Consider the following 18,343-nt stretch of genomic DNA (forward strand, 5'->3'; position numbering starts at 1 on the left):
CGCATACAACGGAGAGCGACTCGAATCGTCAACGACCGAGGTCTTACCGATCGGCTTGATTCCCTGGCCTTGCGGAGGGACGTTAGTTCCCTCTGCATTTTTTACCGCATTTACCATGGGGAGTGTTCGGAAGAATTGTTTGGAACGATTCCTGCCGCCGAGTTCCGTAATCGGACGACACGACAGACCGCCAGGTTCCATCCACACCACCTGGATGGCTGGCGTTCCACAACGGTGCGATTCTCGCGCAATTTCTTGCCTCGCACAGTCGCGTTGTGGAACGGTCTGTCCTCGGCGGTATTTCCAAACCAATACGACTTAGGGACCTTCAAGAAGCGAGCATACCATTTCCTTAAAGGCCGGCAACGCATCTACAGTTCCTCTGGTGTTGCAGATGTCCATGGGTGTCGATGATCACCTTGGTGTTCCCGCCGCTCGTTTGCCCCCTTCTCTTATAAAAAAAAAAAAAAAAAAAAAAACACATATTAAGAAATGATATTAACATTAATTAAAGATATTTATACAATTGTTAAAATATTAAAACAACATAGACTTACCTTCGTTCACGAAAATAACGCTGAGTTTCTTTGATAATATCAACACTTATATGTTATATTATAACATACACAAAACAATCTAATGAAGTTAGTAACGCACACTTTAATATATAATACATGAAAAGAACACAGTAAATAAGTGTATATAGAGCGCCATTTTGAAAATGTATCAGCGTCGACGCGGAGGCGCGGCCTAGACGAGTACGTTCAGAAATCGATAAATCTATTTTTAAAAGTTTGAATTAAGAAATAAAACCAACATAATATGTTTTAAATTGAAAACTATTAATTAAAACAAAAATTTAAACTACTAAATATATTTTTATCCAACTTTTTATAAAAACAATTTTCTTTACATTGGTTAAAATTTTCAAATAGCAATTTATAATATTTAACACATTTTTTACATTTATTAAACTAAAAAAAACGAATAAACTAATCAAATATAATACTATTAAATTTTTTACCATAATTTAAGAAATCAATTATTTATCTTTGATAATTTTTTGGTTTTAAAAATGTCTTAGGAATTCTCAAGTTTTAGAACGCAACACTTCCGGGGTTCACATATTGCCGGAGATTACTAGACAATATCAAAATGTCGTATTTAAGCATTTGTTTCGTAAATAATACTGTTATAAAATTATATGATTGTATAAAATGGACAACGACCATCTATTTTCATCTGTATATAAGGTAAATATTTCATTTTTTCTTTTTAATTTTTGATAATTTTGATAATGGCGTTACATATACGATTTTGGTTAAATGTCAAACTTTAAAGTTTTTAATATCACTACTATGCCAGCAGTTTAACGAATAGAATAACATTATCAATAATATAATGAGATTATTTTAAATAGTATGGATTTTATATATAAATTTGAATTTGGAATTTTCTATTAGTTTTTGTACCCTCGAATCATTTTTTTAATTCGTGTTGGAAATAGTCGATTATTACTTTAGCGTAAGCGTAGGAGTTTTGACTTATGTCTAGCTGCACGTTTCCACTGTAAACATACATACTAGAAAACATTTTTATAAAAATCTTGTTTTCTTTAAAAATTAAACAGTTATAATGTTTTTTCATGTTTTAATGTCGGGAATTTCGATTGAAGAAAACTTTAGTAAGAGATTTTCTTCTAGTTCCCCAAAGTATATAGATTTTAATTTTATTTTATCTCTTTGCTCTTGTTCTTTTAAAGGTAATTAGCAGATTTTTCGTTATTTTTTAGAGTATACCTTTGTATGGCATTTTAAATTAAATGTAACGATGTTCATGATTATTGTTTGACCATATAGTCGCAATGGAATGACTCCGTGACAGTGGCAGGATGGTGACGTCACTGCTGGCGTGATGATTCGTATGTGACGTCACCGCCAGTCCCTTTGCTATAGCAACACGTCGCCGTTCTAAACGTACCCCGCTCGTGTTTTGTTCTCGCCGAGTATAGCGCGATTGATCGTAAGCGAGGAGCGTGATAGTTCTATTTTATAAAACATTTTTTTTATTTTTTTATTATTTTTATTAACTAATTGCGTTATAACTACTTATCATTGTGTCGGTGTCCCGTTAATTTTGCGAAAAATATTCTATTTGGATTAAAACTCCGTAAAACATAGATACAAATTAATATGTCAGTTTTTTTAGTATTTAAAAAAAAATGTTACTAACATTATAAATGTGAATATTTGGATGGATGGATGGATGTTTGTTAGAAGGTACTGGGGATACAGTTGCCTAGACCTAGCTCAAATTTGACATAGATGTAGAACAGTGGAAGAACACATACTCTAGTATTTTTTTTTATTTCGTGCGAACGGAGTCGAGAGCGACAGCTAGTGTTCTGTCTCCTTTTATCTTAAAATTTAACCAGCTATATTTCATCTTTAATGTCTTTTAAGTAATGTAAAAAGTGAGGATAATTCTCGAAGCATTCCCTTCTCAAAGGCAACGGTAGCAAAATGTCAGTGATCAGCCGAGCGCGGTGGGCAGACGCAATTAATGGCTATGGAACATAATTTGCATGGTCAATACACATCTGATTAGCATTGCTATTGATAGTAAAAACTTATTCGTCCATTATTTAGTACACAATCCAAAGAGCTACGAGCAAATTCTGAACTAAACATTCTCTTTGACTATTCAAAGACAGGACTTGTCAAGTACGCATATTTGCCTCTATCAAATTAAACGAACAATAAAGGTACGCGAACACTGCCCGCACTTTACGCACGGATCAAACTGATTTGCTATGTTTAATGATGCGAGCGACGCGGATGATGTACGCAGCGCTTTGTAAAATTATACAAAGCAAACTAAATTCAGTCGCGGGTCGTGCGTGAGATGCGTCCGGCGCGAACCAATGGACGCGTACCTTAAGTTCTAAATTTGGTAAGAGGCCCTATCTATCGTAAATAGTTCTGGCTGTAAATATGTAAAACCTACTTAGGCATGGAATATGGTATAAAAGAAAAAAATAACATGACGGAAACAGTACGAAAAGGATATTTGCGATACTTTTTTAATATTGATTTCGGCTCTCTCTCTCCCTCACTCACTCTCTCTCTCTCTCTCTCAAGGTGCCTCTCCATTTAATGGAGGTTGGCCGTCAGCTCAGTGAATTTTCGCCGATCTTGTGTTTGGACAATTGTTTTGGGTGCCCACCTGAGTTCTACCACTTCACGCCTGTCTTGTTCCACGTGGTCGTGGTATTTCACCAGGCGAGCTGACCGATGTAATGTTGCCTCTATTACAGTAAAATTTGATATTTAAGAATTGAATAGAATCTTGAAATGTACTATTAATATTTTTTATGGTTACACAATTTAAATAGAGACGTTTTCGTTAATCAATCGGATTTTCAAATTGCGATAACCAATTCAGTAAGCGCTGGACGTTCAATTTAACTTCGTGTCAAACGTGACATCTCAATGTAGTTTTTTTACTTTAACTTGCTGTATAACTTAAGTTGTAATAGATAATTACATGTGCAAGGTGTTAAAGTAAGAAATCTATCCATATTTGGTTTTATCAAATCAAAAATGAAAAATCTAAAAGAATATGGAAATCTAAATGTATATTTATTTAAAATTGTTAATTATTGTACATTTTTCCGTTTAAAAAAAACTTAATTTGTAGTCTATATGTGTTCATCTAGACTATGTTTTACAGCTATGCCAAATTTAATTGCGATTCGTTTAGCCGTTTAACAAACATACATACATGAAAACTTTGGTATTTATAATATTAGTAATGTTTTAACCCATTTTATTTATCACAAAGTCGACATGACAACACTGTGCGTGGCCGCACGCGATGTCTTTTCTTTATAGACGTTCAAGTCTAAAAAAAAATACAGCTATCAGCAAAACTTTAAATCAACGACAAACGTTAAATGATTTATACCGAGTTAGAAACCAATGAATGTGGCAACTACCTTTTGTTTGTAGGAATGCTTAAACTGATATCCCTAATGAATATTCGATTTTAAACGGTTGTGCAAAAAATCGATTCTTTTGTTCACTTTTTTTTCGAATTCATTTACGTTTGCGAACAAATGAACACGATAGCGTTTTGTTTAGTTTATAACTTTTAAATCAAATATCGATTAAATTAGAAAGTTATTTTATTTTTAGCTTCGTTACTGGCTGGAAGTTATTTTTAATCCTTTCAACGGGGTTTTGACAAAGTGCATTCGCTTCGATACGATTTTTATTTTTTATTATAAGGTGGCAAACGAGAGAGCGGCCACCTGAAATAACTGAAATAGCGAAGTGACCGTTGCCCATAGACATACGCAATTACATATGCGTTGCCTACCTTTAATCGACGGAGGATGGGATGCATAGAAAGAAAATATATTCCCTTTCCATGCATCCTCTCATGCGGAAAGTCCCCTTCCACTTCCCATCCTATCCTTATAAGAAAAAGGGTGGCAAGGGAAAGAGAACTAAATTACGCCTCCGAGACGCATACTCATCAGACGAAACGCGGAATTGCTTCCACTTCACGCCTGTCTTCTGTGTGGACTCCATAGCGAACTTCAAAAATGTATGGAACTGACGCGCGATAATCAAGTGACTTATTGATAATTTTTGTACAGTTAAAACATTTTTGAAGTTCGTTATGGAATTCACACAGAACGAATGTGTTTTGTCTAACACCTCATTTTTGGAATATGACGGAAGGCGTTTTCGATTGAAAAACACGTGCAATTGTTTAGAGGGCTGATGAATACTTCTTACTAATATTATAAATGCTTAGATGGATGGATGTTTATTTGAAGGTATCTCAGTAACGGCTCAACGGATCTTGGTGAAATTTGGCATGGATGTAGAACATAGTCTGGAAGAACACGTATACTACTAATTCCGTATTTTTTTAATTCCACGCGGACGGAATTCCGGCCGACAGATAATAATTTATTTGTACCTTCTTTTTCATACAAAGTTACTAAAATATTTATATTTTTTACTTAAAAAATATATGTCAAGTGTTTTATATTGACTCTACCAATTTTTTCGATTTGATAAATAATAAATTATATGAGAAAAAATCGTTGAAATGAACAATTAGTAAAGTAAATACTTTATAGGTTTAACTAGCTGTCTCCCGTGCCATCGTCCGCGTGGTATTACAAAAAACTTAATTAATAGTCTTTGCGTTCTTTCAGACTATGTTCTAGGTCTATGCCGAATTTCAGCGAGATCTATGCAGCCGTTCTGGAGATATCTTATAATAAACATCCATCCATCCATTAGTAAAATAAACTACGCTTCAATAATAGTTTGTAAAAAATAACCTGAGTTAACAATATAGAATTGTAGGCATCTAAAATTAATGGTCGTCAAATACTAAAATTTACTACGAAATTCCGAGTAGGCGGAGCTTAAAGTGGGCGTGTCTGTGGGGCGTGGTCTACCGGTCATTCAACTCTAGTTGTATGATATGTATGGTATACATTGCCACCGGTTATGGTGCCTTAGTACTCCGATTTGCAATTCAACGATATAGTTAGTTTGCAAGTTATTTTAACTTGAACTAAGCAAACGTTTTGGTTTTAGGGACATTATTAAGTATTCAAACAACTTTAAGTTGTTTTGTGGTAATGTTTTCCATTGTTCCTTTACTACCAAAGAGGTATATTTGAAAATAACCTGTTTAGTTTTTACTTAAATATTATCTTCAATATGCTATTACTCTATTTAATATCAACCAAGATAAGGCTCTCTTTCCACTGATGTTGAACGCGCGACATTGTCTTTAGTTGTATGCTGATATTTCTTAAAGAATGATTTCACTGACGCGACCGTAACGAAGTAGTTGCTCGCAGTCAGTCCCGCAACTAGTAGAATAGTAAAAAAAGAGTCTTAATGAAATTATTATTCCAATCGTATAAATTAACTTTAAAAATGTCCAGATCACAAAAGTGGATTCTGAAAAAAAAAAATTGAGCTTTTTCACAAAGTTTTTTTTTTAACTGATTATAAACAAATATAGTCTTGATGATCAGGAAACATCACAGAGGACGTGCATGATGTAATTTATTGTAAATAATATTGTAAGCTATCATTATAAACAGATTTACGTGTTAATGTCGGTTTGTTCTTAACAACAAAGTCGTTGAAGGAAAGAAGCTTACGAAATAAATATTACATTACTATTGAATTGCGACTTATTGATTTTGGTAACCAGTATACAATGGATTTAAAGCCAAACTATGTATAAACAAATAAAACACTCAAGTATTTTTATTCGTGTACGCATCGACTAATTTTGAACCCATCGGGGCCCTTTATCAGTGTGTTATACAAGTACAAGTCACTCTGAAGGGCCCCCAATCGGTTCGAAACTAGTCGGTGCCGACACGAGACGAACAAACTTGAACGTTTTAATCGTTTATATGTTTGTTTATAAAAAAAGGTTCTAATACCATAATTTGATAAGGTATCCACAACAGAAAAAATCTAATGTAAACAGTGGTAGAGCCCGCTTTAACATCTTCGCACGAATCGGCCCGGCTCGCCCGGTGAAATACCACGACCACACAGAAGACAGGCGTGAAGTGATAGCAATTCCGCGTTTCGTCTGATGAGTGTGCGTCCCGGAGGCCTAATTTAGTCATCTTTCCCTTCCCACCTTTTTCTTATAAGAAAAAGATGGGAAGTGGAAATGGACTTTCCGGATGAGAGGATGGATGGAAAGGGAAAATATTTTCTTTCTGTGCATCCTCTCCTCCGTCGATTATATCGTAGGCAACGCATATGCAATTGCGTATGTCTATGGGCAACGGTGACTTCGCTATTTCAGTGATTTCAGGTGACCGCTCGCTCGTTTGCAACCTTATAATATAAAAAAATCTTTAAAAACTATTAATGCAAAATAAATTGTCGATATTTTAAATGTAAAATACTATAGAGGATTAATGATTGTTTTTTTTTTAATTTGGCGTAAATAAAGTCAAAGGTTCAAAATGCAATTCGTTTATTTTGTTTTTTTTTTGTTACAGATGCCGGAGAACAAATTACAAAATAAATGGATTTATGTCAAATTAATACATACAGACATACATATATTTATTATTAAATGTACTTAGTGCAATCTATTTAATTTATATAAGATTTAAAATCATTCGTTAAAACGGGTTCAATTTAATTGATGTTTTTGGTGCTTATTTATAAAACAAAATTATTAATTAATTTTATTTATGTCGTTCGAAAATTATTACAAAAATAGAAGTTATAAATTTTAAATTGTTTTAAAAATTTTATTTAAAAAAATTATGTGTGAAAAGTGATGAGATTCTATAAACATTGTGACTGATATCTGAATGCTAGTGAAGTGATGTACACGATAGTACATTCGCGATGAAAAGCCAAAGGTGACAGTGACTAGAATGTGTACAGTCGTGTATATTGAACATTGTGCATTAGAAATGCGGTATTTATGAGTAACTGTTGCGAACAAAACTGCGGTATGTACACCACGTGGTACAGTCGCGGTGAGAGTGGCATGCACCATCACCAGATGGGGCAGCTGTACCATCACGGACCCCCTATGATAAAGACTGAAGCCGGTGTTAATAGTGATTGCATGATGGCGGTTGACTACGCACCACCTATTAAGGTAAGACTTAAATATTAATTACTACAAAGAGAGATGTGCGTCCCGGAGGCCTCATTTAGTCCTTTTTCCCTTCCCACCCTTTTTCTTATAAGGAAAGGATGGGAAATGGAAGTGGACTTTCCGGATGAGAGGATGCATGGAAAAGGAAAATATTTTATTTCTGCGCATTCTCTCCTCCGTCGATTAAAGGTGGGCAAGGCATATGCAATTGCGTATGTCTACGGGCAGCGGTCGCTACGCTATTTCAGCGATTTCAGGTGGCCGCTCGCTCGTTTGTCACCTTAAGACAAAAAAAGACTAAAAAAAGCGCTCAATAGGCTTTATTTGACACTTAAAATGGCAAAATCTAGACTACAAAGTCTCATAATGAAACATACTTTTATTACTAAATGTATGCTTCTCGCTAAAATTTTGCATAGAACATAGTCTGGACGAACATATAGACCACTAATTACCACTTATTTTAAATTACTCGCGGACGGATTCGCAGGCAACAGCTAGTCTATGCATACATTGTTTCATAATGCAAATGTAATTTGAGATGTAATAATTTGAATTAATATTATTACAATGGTATTTTAATAAAGATGTTTAATGCTTTCAAACATGTTTATCAAACTCATCCTTTCATTTATTGAATGGTCATGAATGGAGCGGTGTCACTCACCCAAGTCTAAAGTCAATAGATAACGAGCTGATTATTCACGTAGCTGGAACGTGATAGTTTTTGCTCAACCGCAAGCTGGCGCATGGACCCAATAGGAAGTCAATCAAAAATAAAAGCGATCCAAAAAGTGCGCCCAGCGCGCGATGCCGTACCATAGATAATCGTGATCGTCCGTGCATGGAGGACAAATCGCTTGGAGAGCAGGTTGTTTGTGGTTTTTTATGTGGATTTTATCTGGCAACACCAGCACGGGCTTTTAAACCAAACATATAATGAAACTGAATAATATTTTCAATTGTATATGACGACGAAAATTATTAATCTTAATTTATACACGATAAAGAAATATATTTATTAACACGTTCACACGTTGCCACCTTATGATATAAAAAAAATCTATGGCAAATTTCAGCGAGAAACACAGAGTCGTTCTGAAGATACCTTTTAACTTCCATCTTATCCTCCCATCTTTATAATAGTAAGATTTTTATCTCGCACACCTTTGTAACCTTTATAAGCATTGAATTCGCGGATAACTGGTATAAGATAATCTATTTTAGTTAAAAAGTGTACCATTCTGCGCTCAGTGACGAAGACAATGTTGAAATAGTGTTACTTAGCTCATCGCGGACACCGTTCATTTCCTAGAACTTGTGTTAACTCAATCTTTTTATACATTTCCAATATAGACGTTTAATACTGATATTTCGTGGAATATAATAGAAATAATAAAAACCTTATTTGTTATCAACTGTGAGATATTTTATCTGAACTTTTTTTTAATTCATTATCTGCTTTATAACGTGCGTTTCCACTATAAGTCACTAATTTCAGTTTTTCGATATGAGTCTAATATGTATTTGTTAAAAATGTGTCAGTAGAAACCCATCCTTAAATTAAGACAATCAAATAACATGCATCACACTGTGGATGGTGTTATTCAAGAGGCTATCATTTATAATCTACCGTCATAGGAATTGACTACGGCTCTCATTCCGGATGTATTCGTGACGACGATTTCGTCACGGTTACGTCTCGTGGCGGATGTCTCACTTCTGCATTGTTTTTGCATATCGTTGATCGTGGTACGTCAAGATTGTACATTATTCTATTTACTCTATGTACAGTCAGCTGCATAATATAATATTATAAATACGAATATTTGGATGTATGTTTGTTAGAAGGTATCTCCAGAACAGCTGCATGGATCTCGCTTAAATTTTGCATAGATGTAGAGCATAGTCTTTAAGATAGGCTACTAAATAAGTTATTTTTTTAATTCCGCGCGGACGGAGTCGCGAGCGACAACTAGTCCTATACTAAGTTTGACATAATTGATGATGACTATACTAGACCCACAGTATAATTTTAATTTGTAAATGTTTAGTAAATTTATGGACTATGGATATTGAAAAAGCAATATATTAAGTATCCAGCATCGTACTAATCCAATAAATAATGTAGCTTAGTCTATGTATGTACTAAATAGCGAAACATAAATATAGGTTTGGTTGAAACTCGATATAAAGAAAATACTTCTTTTTTTTAAATATTTTTTCCTCAAAGGTCGTTTAGCACAATTAGTTTGGATGTCACAATTCGGCAACTCCGCACAATTTCACCGCACATTGGGAGAAAGCAAAATAATCCAGAGAATCATTCCGTTTGTCTTGACGTCTTCATTACGATCCTATTGAACAACGAGGTAACTCTAAAAAGGCAACATTTTTAAGGTCACATATTTTTCAACGAAATATGGAACTTGTTGTGTTTCCTTAATTACGCATACGTTATACGTTTTTTGGATCCTATCTTAAACTTATCTATCCTCTTACTACTATTCACAGGGTATTTATACTTCATTAGCTGTCGCACGCGACTCTGTTCGCGCGGAATTAAAAAAAACCTTTTTAAGTAGCCTATGTGTGCTTTCAGATGTGTGTCAGATTCTATATGTGTGTCAGATTTCATCAAAATATTTTGTAAAGTTCCGTAGAACCTTCAAACAAACATCCACCCATCCATCCATCCTTCCATACATTCGCATTAGTAATATTAGTAGGATAGGATTGACTAAAGTACACTGTCTCCGAAGTTATTGCTATTCATTTCTATATTTAAAAAAAATCTAGGATTCTGCTATTTTCGATGTACCCAGTTTTTCGGTAACCCAGTAACCACCCTAGTGTGTGCAGGCGTTTGATTAATGACGTCACAGCCCCGGGATGTCGTTACCCGCCACGGCACCGATCATTTTCCTCGGATCATGATCCTCCGGGATAAATCGTCTGGCGGAATTGCTTTTGTTATCGTCTCTAATTTATATAATAATTAGATATAATTTAATCGCCATAAGGACTCGAAGTGTGACATATTCAGATTTTAAGTCAAAATTTTTACTGCAAATACGGATAGAAAATAGAGCGTCTGTCAGGGGTTAAACACTTGACTTGTAATCTGCAGGTCCTGGATTTAAAAGGGGCCATGTACCAATGTGTTTTTCGATTTTAAATTTACCTATGTACATTTATTAGACGTTCTTACGGCGAAGGAAAACATTGTGATGCAACCTGCACATATCTGAGAAGAAATTTAAAGGGCCAGCGTGGTTGACTATGGCCTAATCACCCTTAACTTAGGGTAGGCTCCGAGCCCCTCGGTGGGGAAGTATAGTGAGCTGATGATGATGATTATTGGATTTGCAGAAATATAAACCAAATATGATTACACTCTCGCAAGTGATTTGTTTCTACCGATACCTTTAGTAGTAGTTGTTTTTTCTAAATAGCGATTTTTTTTCTAAAATAAGTCTGCTCCACTTACCGTTGGTTTTTAAGGCCAAAAACTTACTAATATCATCAATGTGAATGTTTAGATGTATGGATGTTTGTTTGAAGGTTACTCCAGAACGACTCAAATGATCTTGATGCCACATATCTTCGAAGAAATTCAAAGGTATGTGTGAAGTCAACCCGCACTGTTCCAGCGTGGTAGACTATGGCCTAGTCAAACCTAACTTAGGGTAGGCTCTGAGCCTCAGTGGGGACATATTGTGAGCTGATGATGAAGAAATATCCTTCATTTGTTTATTTCCTTCTCTATCTAATACTGATGGATAACGCAATTTATTTTATTGCAGTCTATCAATGGATAGTAGACAATTAACATCTGTTGACCCGATTGTTCATTTTCAGCAGAGTATTAATTTCCAAGCTATAAAATGCCGTTAATTTGTCAAATTAATTTATCATAAATAATGAATTTAGCAATTCAAATAGCAACTTTACTTACTTATTAACGTCAACCGCAGGCCACGATGCCCCCTCCTGTCGACCCCGCATCTCCCGTCTTAAGACCCCACACAGTCGCATCTCTGACAATTAATTTAAAAGACAAACCCTGTTCTTTCAACCGCACTTCTCCATCATTAATATGTGAAACTTATGGTGTTGCTATGACATTATTCAAGTGATAAATTTACTTGCTTCCTTTGAAAATTTTGATAAAAGTCCTTTCACTTGTTAAAAGGAAAATAACTCTAGCGTTTCCTGATTTTGAAACTAAAAGCTGTATTTAAAATTACAGTAATAATGCAGCAAAATGATGGCATAACTGTGAGTTTCTGAGACCTAAATCCCCGTTTAAAACATGTTATCATCACAGCTTTGTCAAAGATAGTGACAGGGATGACGATATGTTTTATACAGAGACTAGCTGGAATTAAAAAAAAAATAAGCAGCTCGTGTGTTCTTCCAGGTTACGTTCTATATCTGTGTCAAATTTCATCAAGATCCTTTGAGTCGTTTCGGAGTAACCTTCAAACAAACATCTAACCATCTAAACATTCACATGATGATATTAGTACGTTTTTGGCCTTAAAAACCAACGGTAAGTGGAGCAGACTTAATTTAGAAAAAAAAATTCGCTGTTTAGAAAAAACAACTATATAGTAGGTATTGCTAGAAACAAATCACTTGCGAGAGTGTAATTATATTTGGTTTGTATTTCTACAAATCCAATAATCATCACCATCAGCTCACTATATGTCCCCACCGAGGGGCTCGAAGCCTACCCTAAGTTAAGGGTGATTAGGCCATAGTCAACCACGCTGGCCAAGTGCGGGTTGGTTGACTTCACACATATCTTTGAATTTCTTCTCAGACATGTGCAGGTTGCATCACGATGTTTTCCTTCACCGTAAGAACGTCGGATAAATGTACATATGTAAATCGGAAATCGAAAAACACATTGCTACATGGCGGGATTCGAGCCCAGGAACTGCAGATTGCAAGTCAAGTGCTTGACCACTGAGCCACCAACGCTCTCAAATCCAATAATATCATACATAATTAAATCTATAGTGTGTCAACAGCTCGAATAAATGTCAATAATTGTGTCATTGTAAAGAATTGCAATGTAAATAATTAATCGAGTAATAAATCCTAATTTATCAAACGACAAAAAAGCAAATCGTAAACCGACTAAGTTTTTTTTTATCAAACAACGACCGTACATTTTCGGAATTACGGATTCAGGTATGGTAAATTATTGTATCCATGTATTTGTCGATTGGAATTAATTTCATTGACTATTTCTAGATATAAATGAATAAAATATTCTTAATATTCAGGTCTTAGACAAAACGATCATTGTTAGAATAATTTACTGACTTTAGTACTTTTTTAATAAACTACGCATTAAAAATTAGCAAAAAACTATTCGCTTTAATTTTGTTTTAAAACAGATGAATATGAATTGTTATATGAAGCGCGATGAGCAGATTACTAGAGCGTCGGTGGCCCAGGGGTCAAGCATTTGACTTGCATCCTGCAGGTCCTAGGTTCGAATTCCGCCATGTACCAATGTGTTTTTCGATTTCATATTTACATATGTACATGCAACCTGCACATATCTGAGAAGAAACTCAAAGATATGTGTGAAGTCAACCCGCACTTGGCCAGCGTGGTTGACTATGGCCAAATCACCCATTACTTAGGGTAGACTCCGAGCCCCTCGGTGGGGACGTATAGTGAACTGATGATGAGCAGATTACTAAGTGAAATTGGCGGGAAAGCTGTTTTTTTATTTCATCATCAGCTCTACGTCCCCTTTGTTAGGGGTGACTAGGACTTAGTCAAACACGCTGGCCAAATGCGGGTTGACTTTACACATATCTTTGAATTTCTTTGCAGATATGTGCAGGTCTATCACGATGTTTTCCTTCACCGTAAGAATTACTTTATTGTGTAATGCCAAATGAAATCTCTAGTCAACTGGATCTTACTCTGTTCCCATCTTAACCATTTGACGGATTTTTCTTCTGGAATCTCTTAAGTATTTTTTTTTATCTGTGCCTATTTTCGTGGACCTCTAGAAAGGTTTCAGAGCACTTTGAGAAACACTGGATTATTTACTAGATAATTTATGTGGTTTAAATCAACTAATATTAAAAGAAAAACCGCAAACTTAATATCGGGAACAGAGCTGTGGTGTTGAATTATGAATAATTCAAGACATAAAACCAATTATAAACCAAGTGTTTTATATCTTGAAAATAACGATCAATCCACTATAAATCAATAGTTTTAATTATGAAAATCTAAACTCTTTGATGTATTGGTTTTTTACTTAGTTAATTACACGGAAATAAATGTTTTAGATTAATTGCTGTAGTAATATTTATATGGTTAAGAAAAAACTCGCTTAGTGAACACTTAGTGTGGACTTAGTATAGAAAATTTACACTAAATAAACGCTGTGTAGGTTCCGAATAGGAGTAAAGTTTGCTATCCAACAATATTGGATATTAATTACAATATTTATTTTAGTTAATAAATGACAAGCGTTTTTATTTTAGAAACAACATTAATATGGTAATCATAAGTATAGATATACAGTAGGAAATTTACCTAATAAGTTTTAAGATACTTTCAAATATAGTAAAGCAAACTGTCGCCGTCGACTCCGTCCCTGTGTAATAAAAAAAAAAACTAATTAATAGCCTGTGTGTTCTTCCAGACTATATTCTACATCTGTGCCAAATTTTAGCGAGATCTATGCAGCCGTTCTGGAGATACCTTCTAACAAACATCGATCCATCTAAACATTCGCATTTATAACATTAGTAAAATATTAGTGAGTTGAATAAAAACATCGTGCGGCAACCTGCACATATCTGCGAAGAAATTCAAAGATATGTGTGAAGTCAACCAACCCGAGCCAGCGTGGTTGACTATGGCCTAACCAGCCTTAACTTAGGGTAGGCTCCGAGCCTCTGGGTGGAGACGTATAGTGAGCTGATGATGATGATGATTAGTAAGTTTATTATCATATTTTCCGTCACCAATGACGTCAGTTTTATAAGTGATTTTTATAATTCCATGTTCGGACTTAACATTTTATTTAGTTAAAATTTCTTAGTATAAATTTCAAGCAAAAACCCGACCATTTCCAGATGCCGTGTACCGCCTTTTGCGGCTTCGGTCTGCAAAAAATATTAGATTAATTAGTGGATTCCTGTCACAACTAACACTAATTATAATTTTTATTAAGTTATTCTTGTTGGCGCGTTATCTCGTGTTATTGACGTTTACGATGCGTGTTAGGAATTAGTTAAATTTAATTTTATGTTATGTATTTAATGACAGATAAAATTTTATATAAATGTAATTAAAACTAACTACGACTCAAAGTAATTTGAAAGTAAGTATCAAAGAGAATGTTTAATGTTATTAATCTAACATCCTACAAATAATAGCGAGAAGAAGCGAGCATACAAATTTCCTTAAAGGCCGGCAACGCATCTGCAGTTCCTATGGTGTTGCAGATGTCCATGGACGTCGGTCATCACCTCGGTTTTCCCGCCGCTCGTTTGCGCCCTTCTCTTATAAAATAATAACATAAATGCGAATATTTTAGTGGATCGATGTCTGTTAAAAGGTATCTCCAGAACGCCTGAACAAATTTCTACAAAATTTGGCATACCTTAAGAACATAGTCTATTATAAAAGAACACCTAAGGTAAGTACCTTAGGTTTTTTTTTAATTTAACGGGGACGTAGTCGCGGCCGGCAGCTACAATTTCGTTTATTTCCGAATAATATTTACGTTGATAAACTAGATACGTTTTTTGGCTACGATTCAATGGTCTTGGGCAACACAAAAAATTGTATAAGTTTGAACAGTTAACGGCATTATTAGTAATTTTGACTAAAGTTGCTGGCATTCTAATAAAAACTAAATGTTTTATTTTTTCGTCACTTTTTATTAAATGGCCGTCTTTTTATCGAGATCTGTATACCTTTGTAATGAAATACGGTTCTTTTTTTTACCTTTCAGTAACCTTTTATGCAGTCCAATGATGTTTATTCAACATTTTTGTTAAGTTAGAACTTTTCAGTTGGAAGTAAATTGTGCATTTAGGATAAAAATAATGAAATATAATTTTAAAACTAATTAGACCGCCAGGTTCCATCCACACCACCTGAACGACTGGCATTCGACAACGGTGCGATTCTCGCGCAATTTCTTGCGTCGCACAGCCGCGTTGTGGAACGGTCTGTCCTCGGCGGTATTTCCAAACCAATACGACTTAGGGTCCTTCAAAAAGCGAGCATACAATTTCCTTAAAGGTTTGCAACGCATCTGCAGTTTCACTGTTATTGCAGATGGCCATGGGTGTCGTTGATCACCTCGGTGTTCCAGACGCTCGTTTGCCCCCTTCTCTTAAAAAAAAATTATTCGTATGTGTAGCTTTAACTTATTGTGTTTTTTGTTTGTATTAGATGGTGTACTTGAATAAAATTGAAAAGTAATAAGATTAAAAAAAAAATCAATAAAATTAGGATATTTAAAATTGGTAGACTACTACTGTTCTACTGAACTCAAACTGAAAATTATATTATAGATTAAATATTAATAGGTATATAATTTTGATACATCCTGTAGATTTCTTGGTTCGCCAAAATCGTGGATACGCTAGTTGAAAACATAGATGCGTCAAGGCGTGGTACACATCGAGCGCACGCCGCAAAAAAACGAAGAAGCGATTTTTCACTGTCCTCAATGACACCCCAGCATCCCCCTATAGCTGTCTCCGACGTTTGTTTTGATACAAAGGTCAACGTACGAGATAATGCTTCAAATCAAAGTAGACAATTATATATTGCTGTTAGTCTTTATTTATGTTTATCACCAAACAGCTTCTTTACATCACTAGACAATTTAAATTATGCTTTATACCATCTTACTAATATAAATGCGAATATTTGGATGGATGGATGTTTGTTTGAAGGTATCTCTAGAACAACTGATTGGATCTCAATGAAATTTGGAAGAAGACATAGGCTACTAATTATGTTATTTTAATATCGCGCGGATGGGGTCGCGGGCGACAGTTGTGTTCTTCCAGGTTAAGTTCTGCATCTATGTTAAATTTCAGCGTGATCCTTGCAGGCGTTCTGGAGATACCTTCTAACTTCCATACATCCAAACATTCGGATTTATATCATTAGTAAGATTAGAGGAATTAAATGTCAAATTACAAATGATTCTTCACTTACGGCTTACATGTCACAACTCTTTGGAAAAAACCTTCAAATTACGAACAAGTTTCCTGTAGTATTATTTTTATGAGAACTAACTCTATCATTATAAATGTATACAGGTATTTCACAAGAGAAAGTTACTTATATCGCATACTTTCTAAAATGATTTTCTTAATAAGATTAATGTTTGCGTAAATCTTCCGACATGTTGGGAAACTAGAAAACTAATTGCAAATGCAATAACTCGAGAGCTGACATTTTATAAAGTTACTCTGTTTGTTATGAAATTTTTACTATAACTGCTACAGTCAGATGGGTATTAAACACTTAGGGACGTCCTTAGTGACCATAACATCACTGATGTAGAAGCTAGAAATTTTAGTTAAAATTAATACTTACTTTTATCAAGATGTTTACTAAATCTCTTTTTAGATTGATGTTATTAGCTATCTGTTAGAGTATGTGTTCTTCCAGACTACATCTGTGCCAAATTTCATCAAGATCCGTTGAGCCGTTTCGGAGATACCTTCAAACAAACATCCATTCATCTAAACATTCGCATTTATAATATTAGTATGAAATATTATGTATGAAAAATGTTTGTTTAGTAAATCTGCATCTTTTTACTAACAGTATCTTCAAAACTCGTGTACAAAATATATTGATTTTATAAAAATGTTTTGGCAATTTGCGCTGACACGAATCTAGATTAAGGCTTTGCTAGAACGCTATCTATTGAGGTTACTCTACACTTTTTACACTACTAAGAAATAACAAAAAAGTAAGCCATTCTTTTCGTTATTTATTTCATCTTAAAAATAAAAAAAATAATTTCGTGAAATCTCATTGGAATAATTGAGAAAGAACCTATATAATAGCTTTAAAGATTTTAAGCAAAGTTTATAGTGCTGCCATCTATTGATGAAATTTTAAAGCATTTTTTCAGCTAGCATTTTTCAGGTCTTGATTGCTACAGAACGAAATGTAAGAGGGCGTAAGGTTTCTATATAAAAATATATCTTTCGATTATTATTTAGTTTTTACTTTTAATTGCGACAAAAAAACTAAATCTAATAAATATTTTAACTATATTCCTGACTATTCTATTTTATATAAATCTATTTATAACATAGAAATATAAAAACTTTGCTCAAGTTTACTTTACAACATCAAACTATGTACATTTATTCCTTTCATCCATACATTGAGGTGATTTAAGGGGGTGTGAGAATCGGTCTGCTCAGAAAGACAAAGAAAAGGTTGTAAAATAAAGCTTAGTAATAAAACAATGATATTATCAATAATTTCTTTAATTAGCTGTTAAGAACGTCAGCCGTGCTTAAAAGATTAAAATGTGTTGTCAATTCTTTATCTTTTCTCTCTATCTTTTAATATTTACGTAAAACTTGACGTCAATAACACACACAGTTGCTGTAATCCAATA

The 18,343-nt window shown here is 34.4% G+C and overlaps 1 protein-coding gene and 1 long non-coding RNA gene across 4 annotated transcripts in view; one reads left to right on the forward strand and one right to left on the reverse strand.

Moving 5' to 3' along the window:
- Nucleotides 1-733, reverse strand: part of LOC106123158 (uncharacterized) — a 4,671-nt gene extending 3,938 nt beyond the window's left edge. The window contains exon 1 of the long non-coding RNA XR_001228148.1: nt 558-733. This is a non-coding gene — a long non-coding RNA (uncharacterized LOC106123158). The remainder of the gene's footprint in view (nt 1-557) is intronic.
- Nucleotides 734-7,119: 6,386 nt separating this feature from the next.
- The window catches only part of LOC106123159 (zinc finger protein rotund), a 126,998-nt gene continuing 115,774 nt past the window's right edge, over nt 7,120-18,343 (forward strand). For all 3 annotated transcript variants that reach the window (XM_013319354.1, XM_013319357.1, XM_013319355.1), the window contains exon 1: nt 7,120-7,686. In XM_013319354.1, coding sequence (XP_013174808.1) covers nt 7,507-7,686 — 180 coding nt within the window. In that variant the 5' untranslated portion in view covers nt 7,120-7,506. The remainder of the gene's footprint in view (nt 7,687-18,343) is intronic.

The sequence above is a fragment of the Papilio xuthus genome, unplaced genomic scaffold (genome assembly GCF_000836235.2).
Source record: "Papilio xuthus unplaced genomic scaffold, Pxut_1.1 DF826159.1, whole genome shotgun sequence".
Lineage (NCBI taxonomy): Eukaryota > Metazoa > Arthropoda > Insecta > Lepidoptera > Papilionidae > Papilio > Papilio xuthus.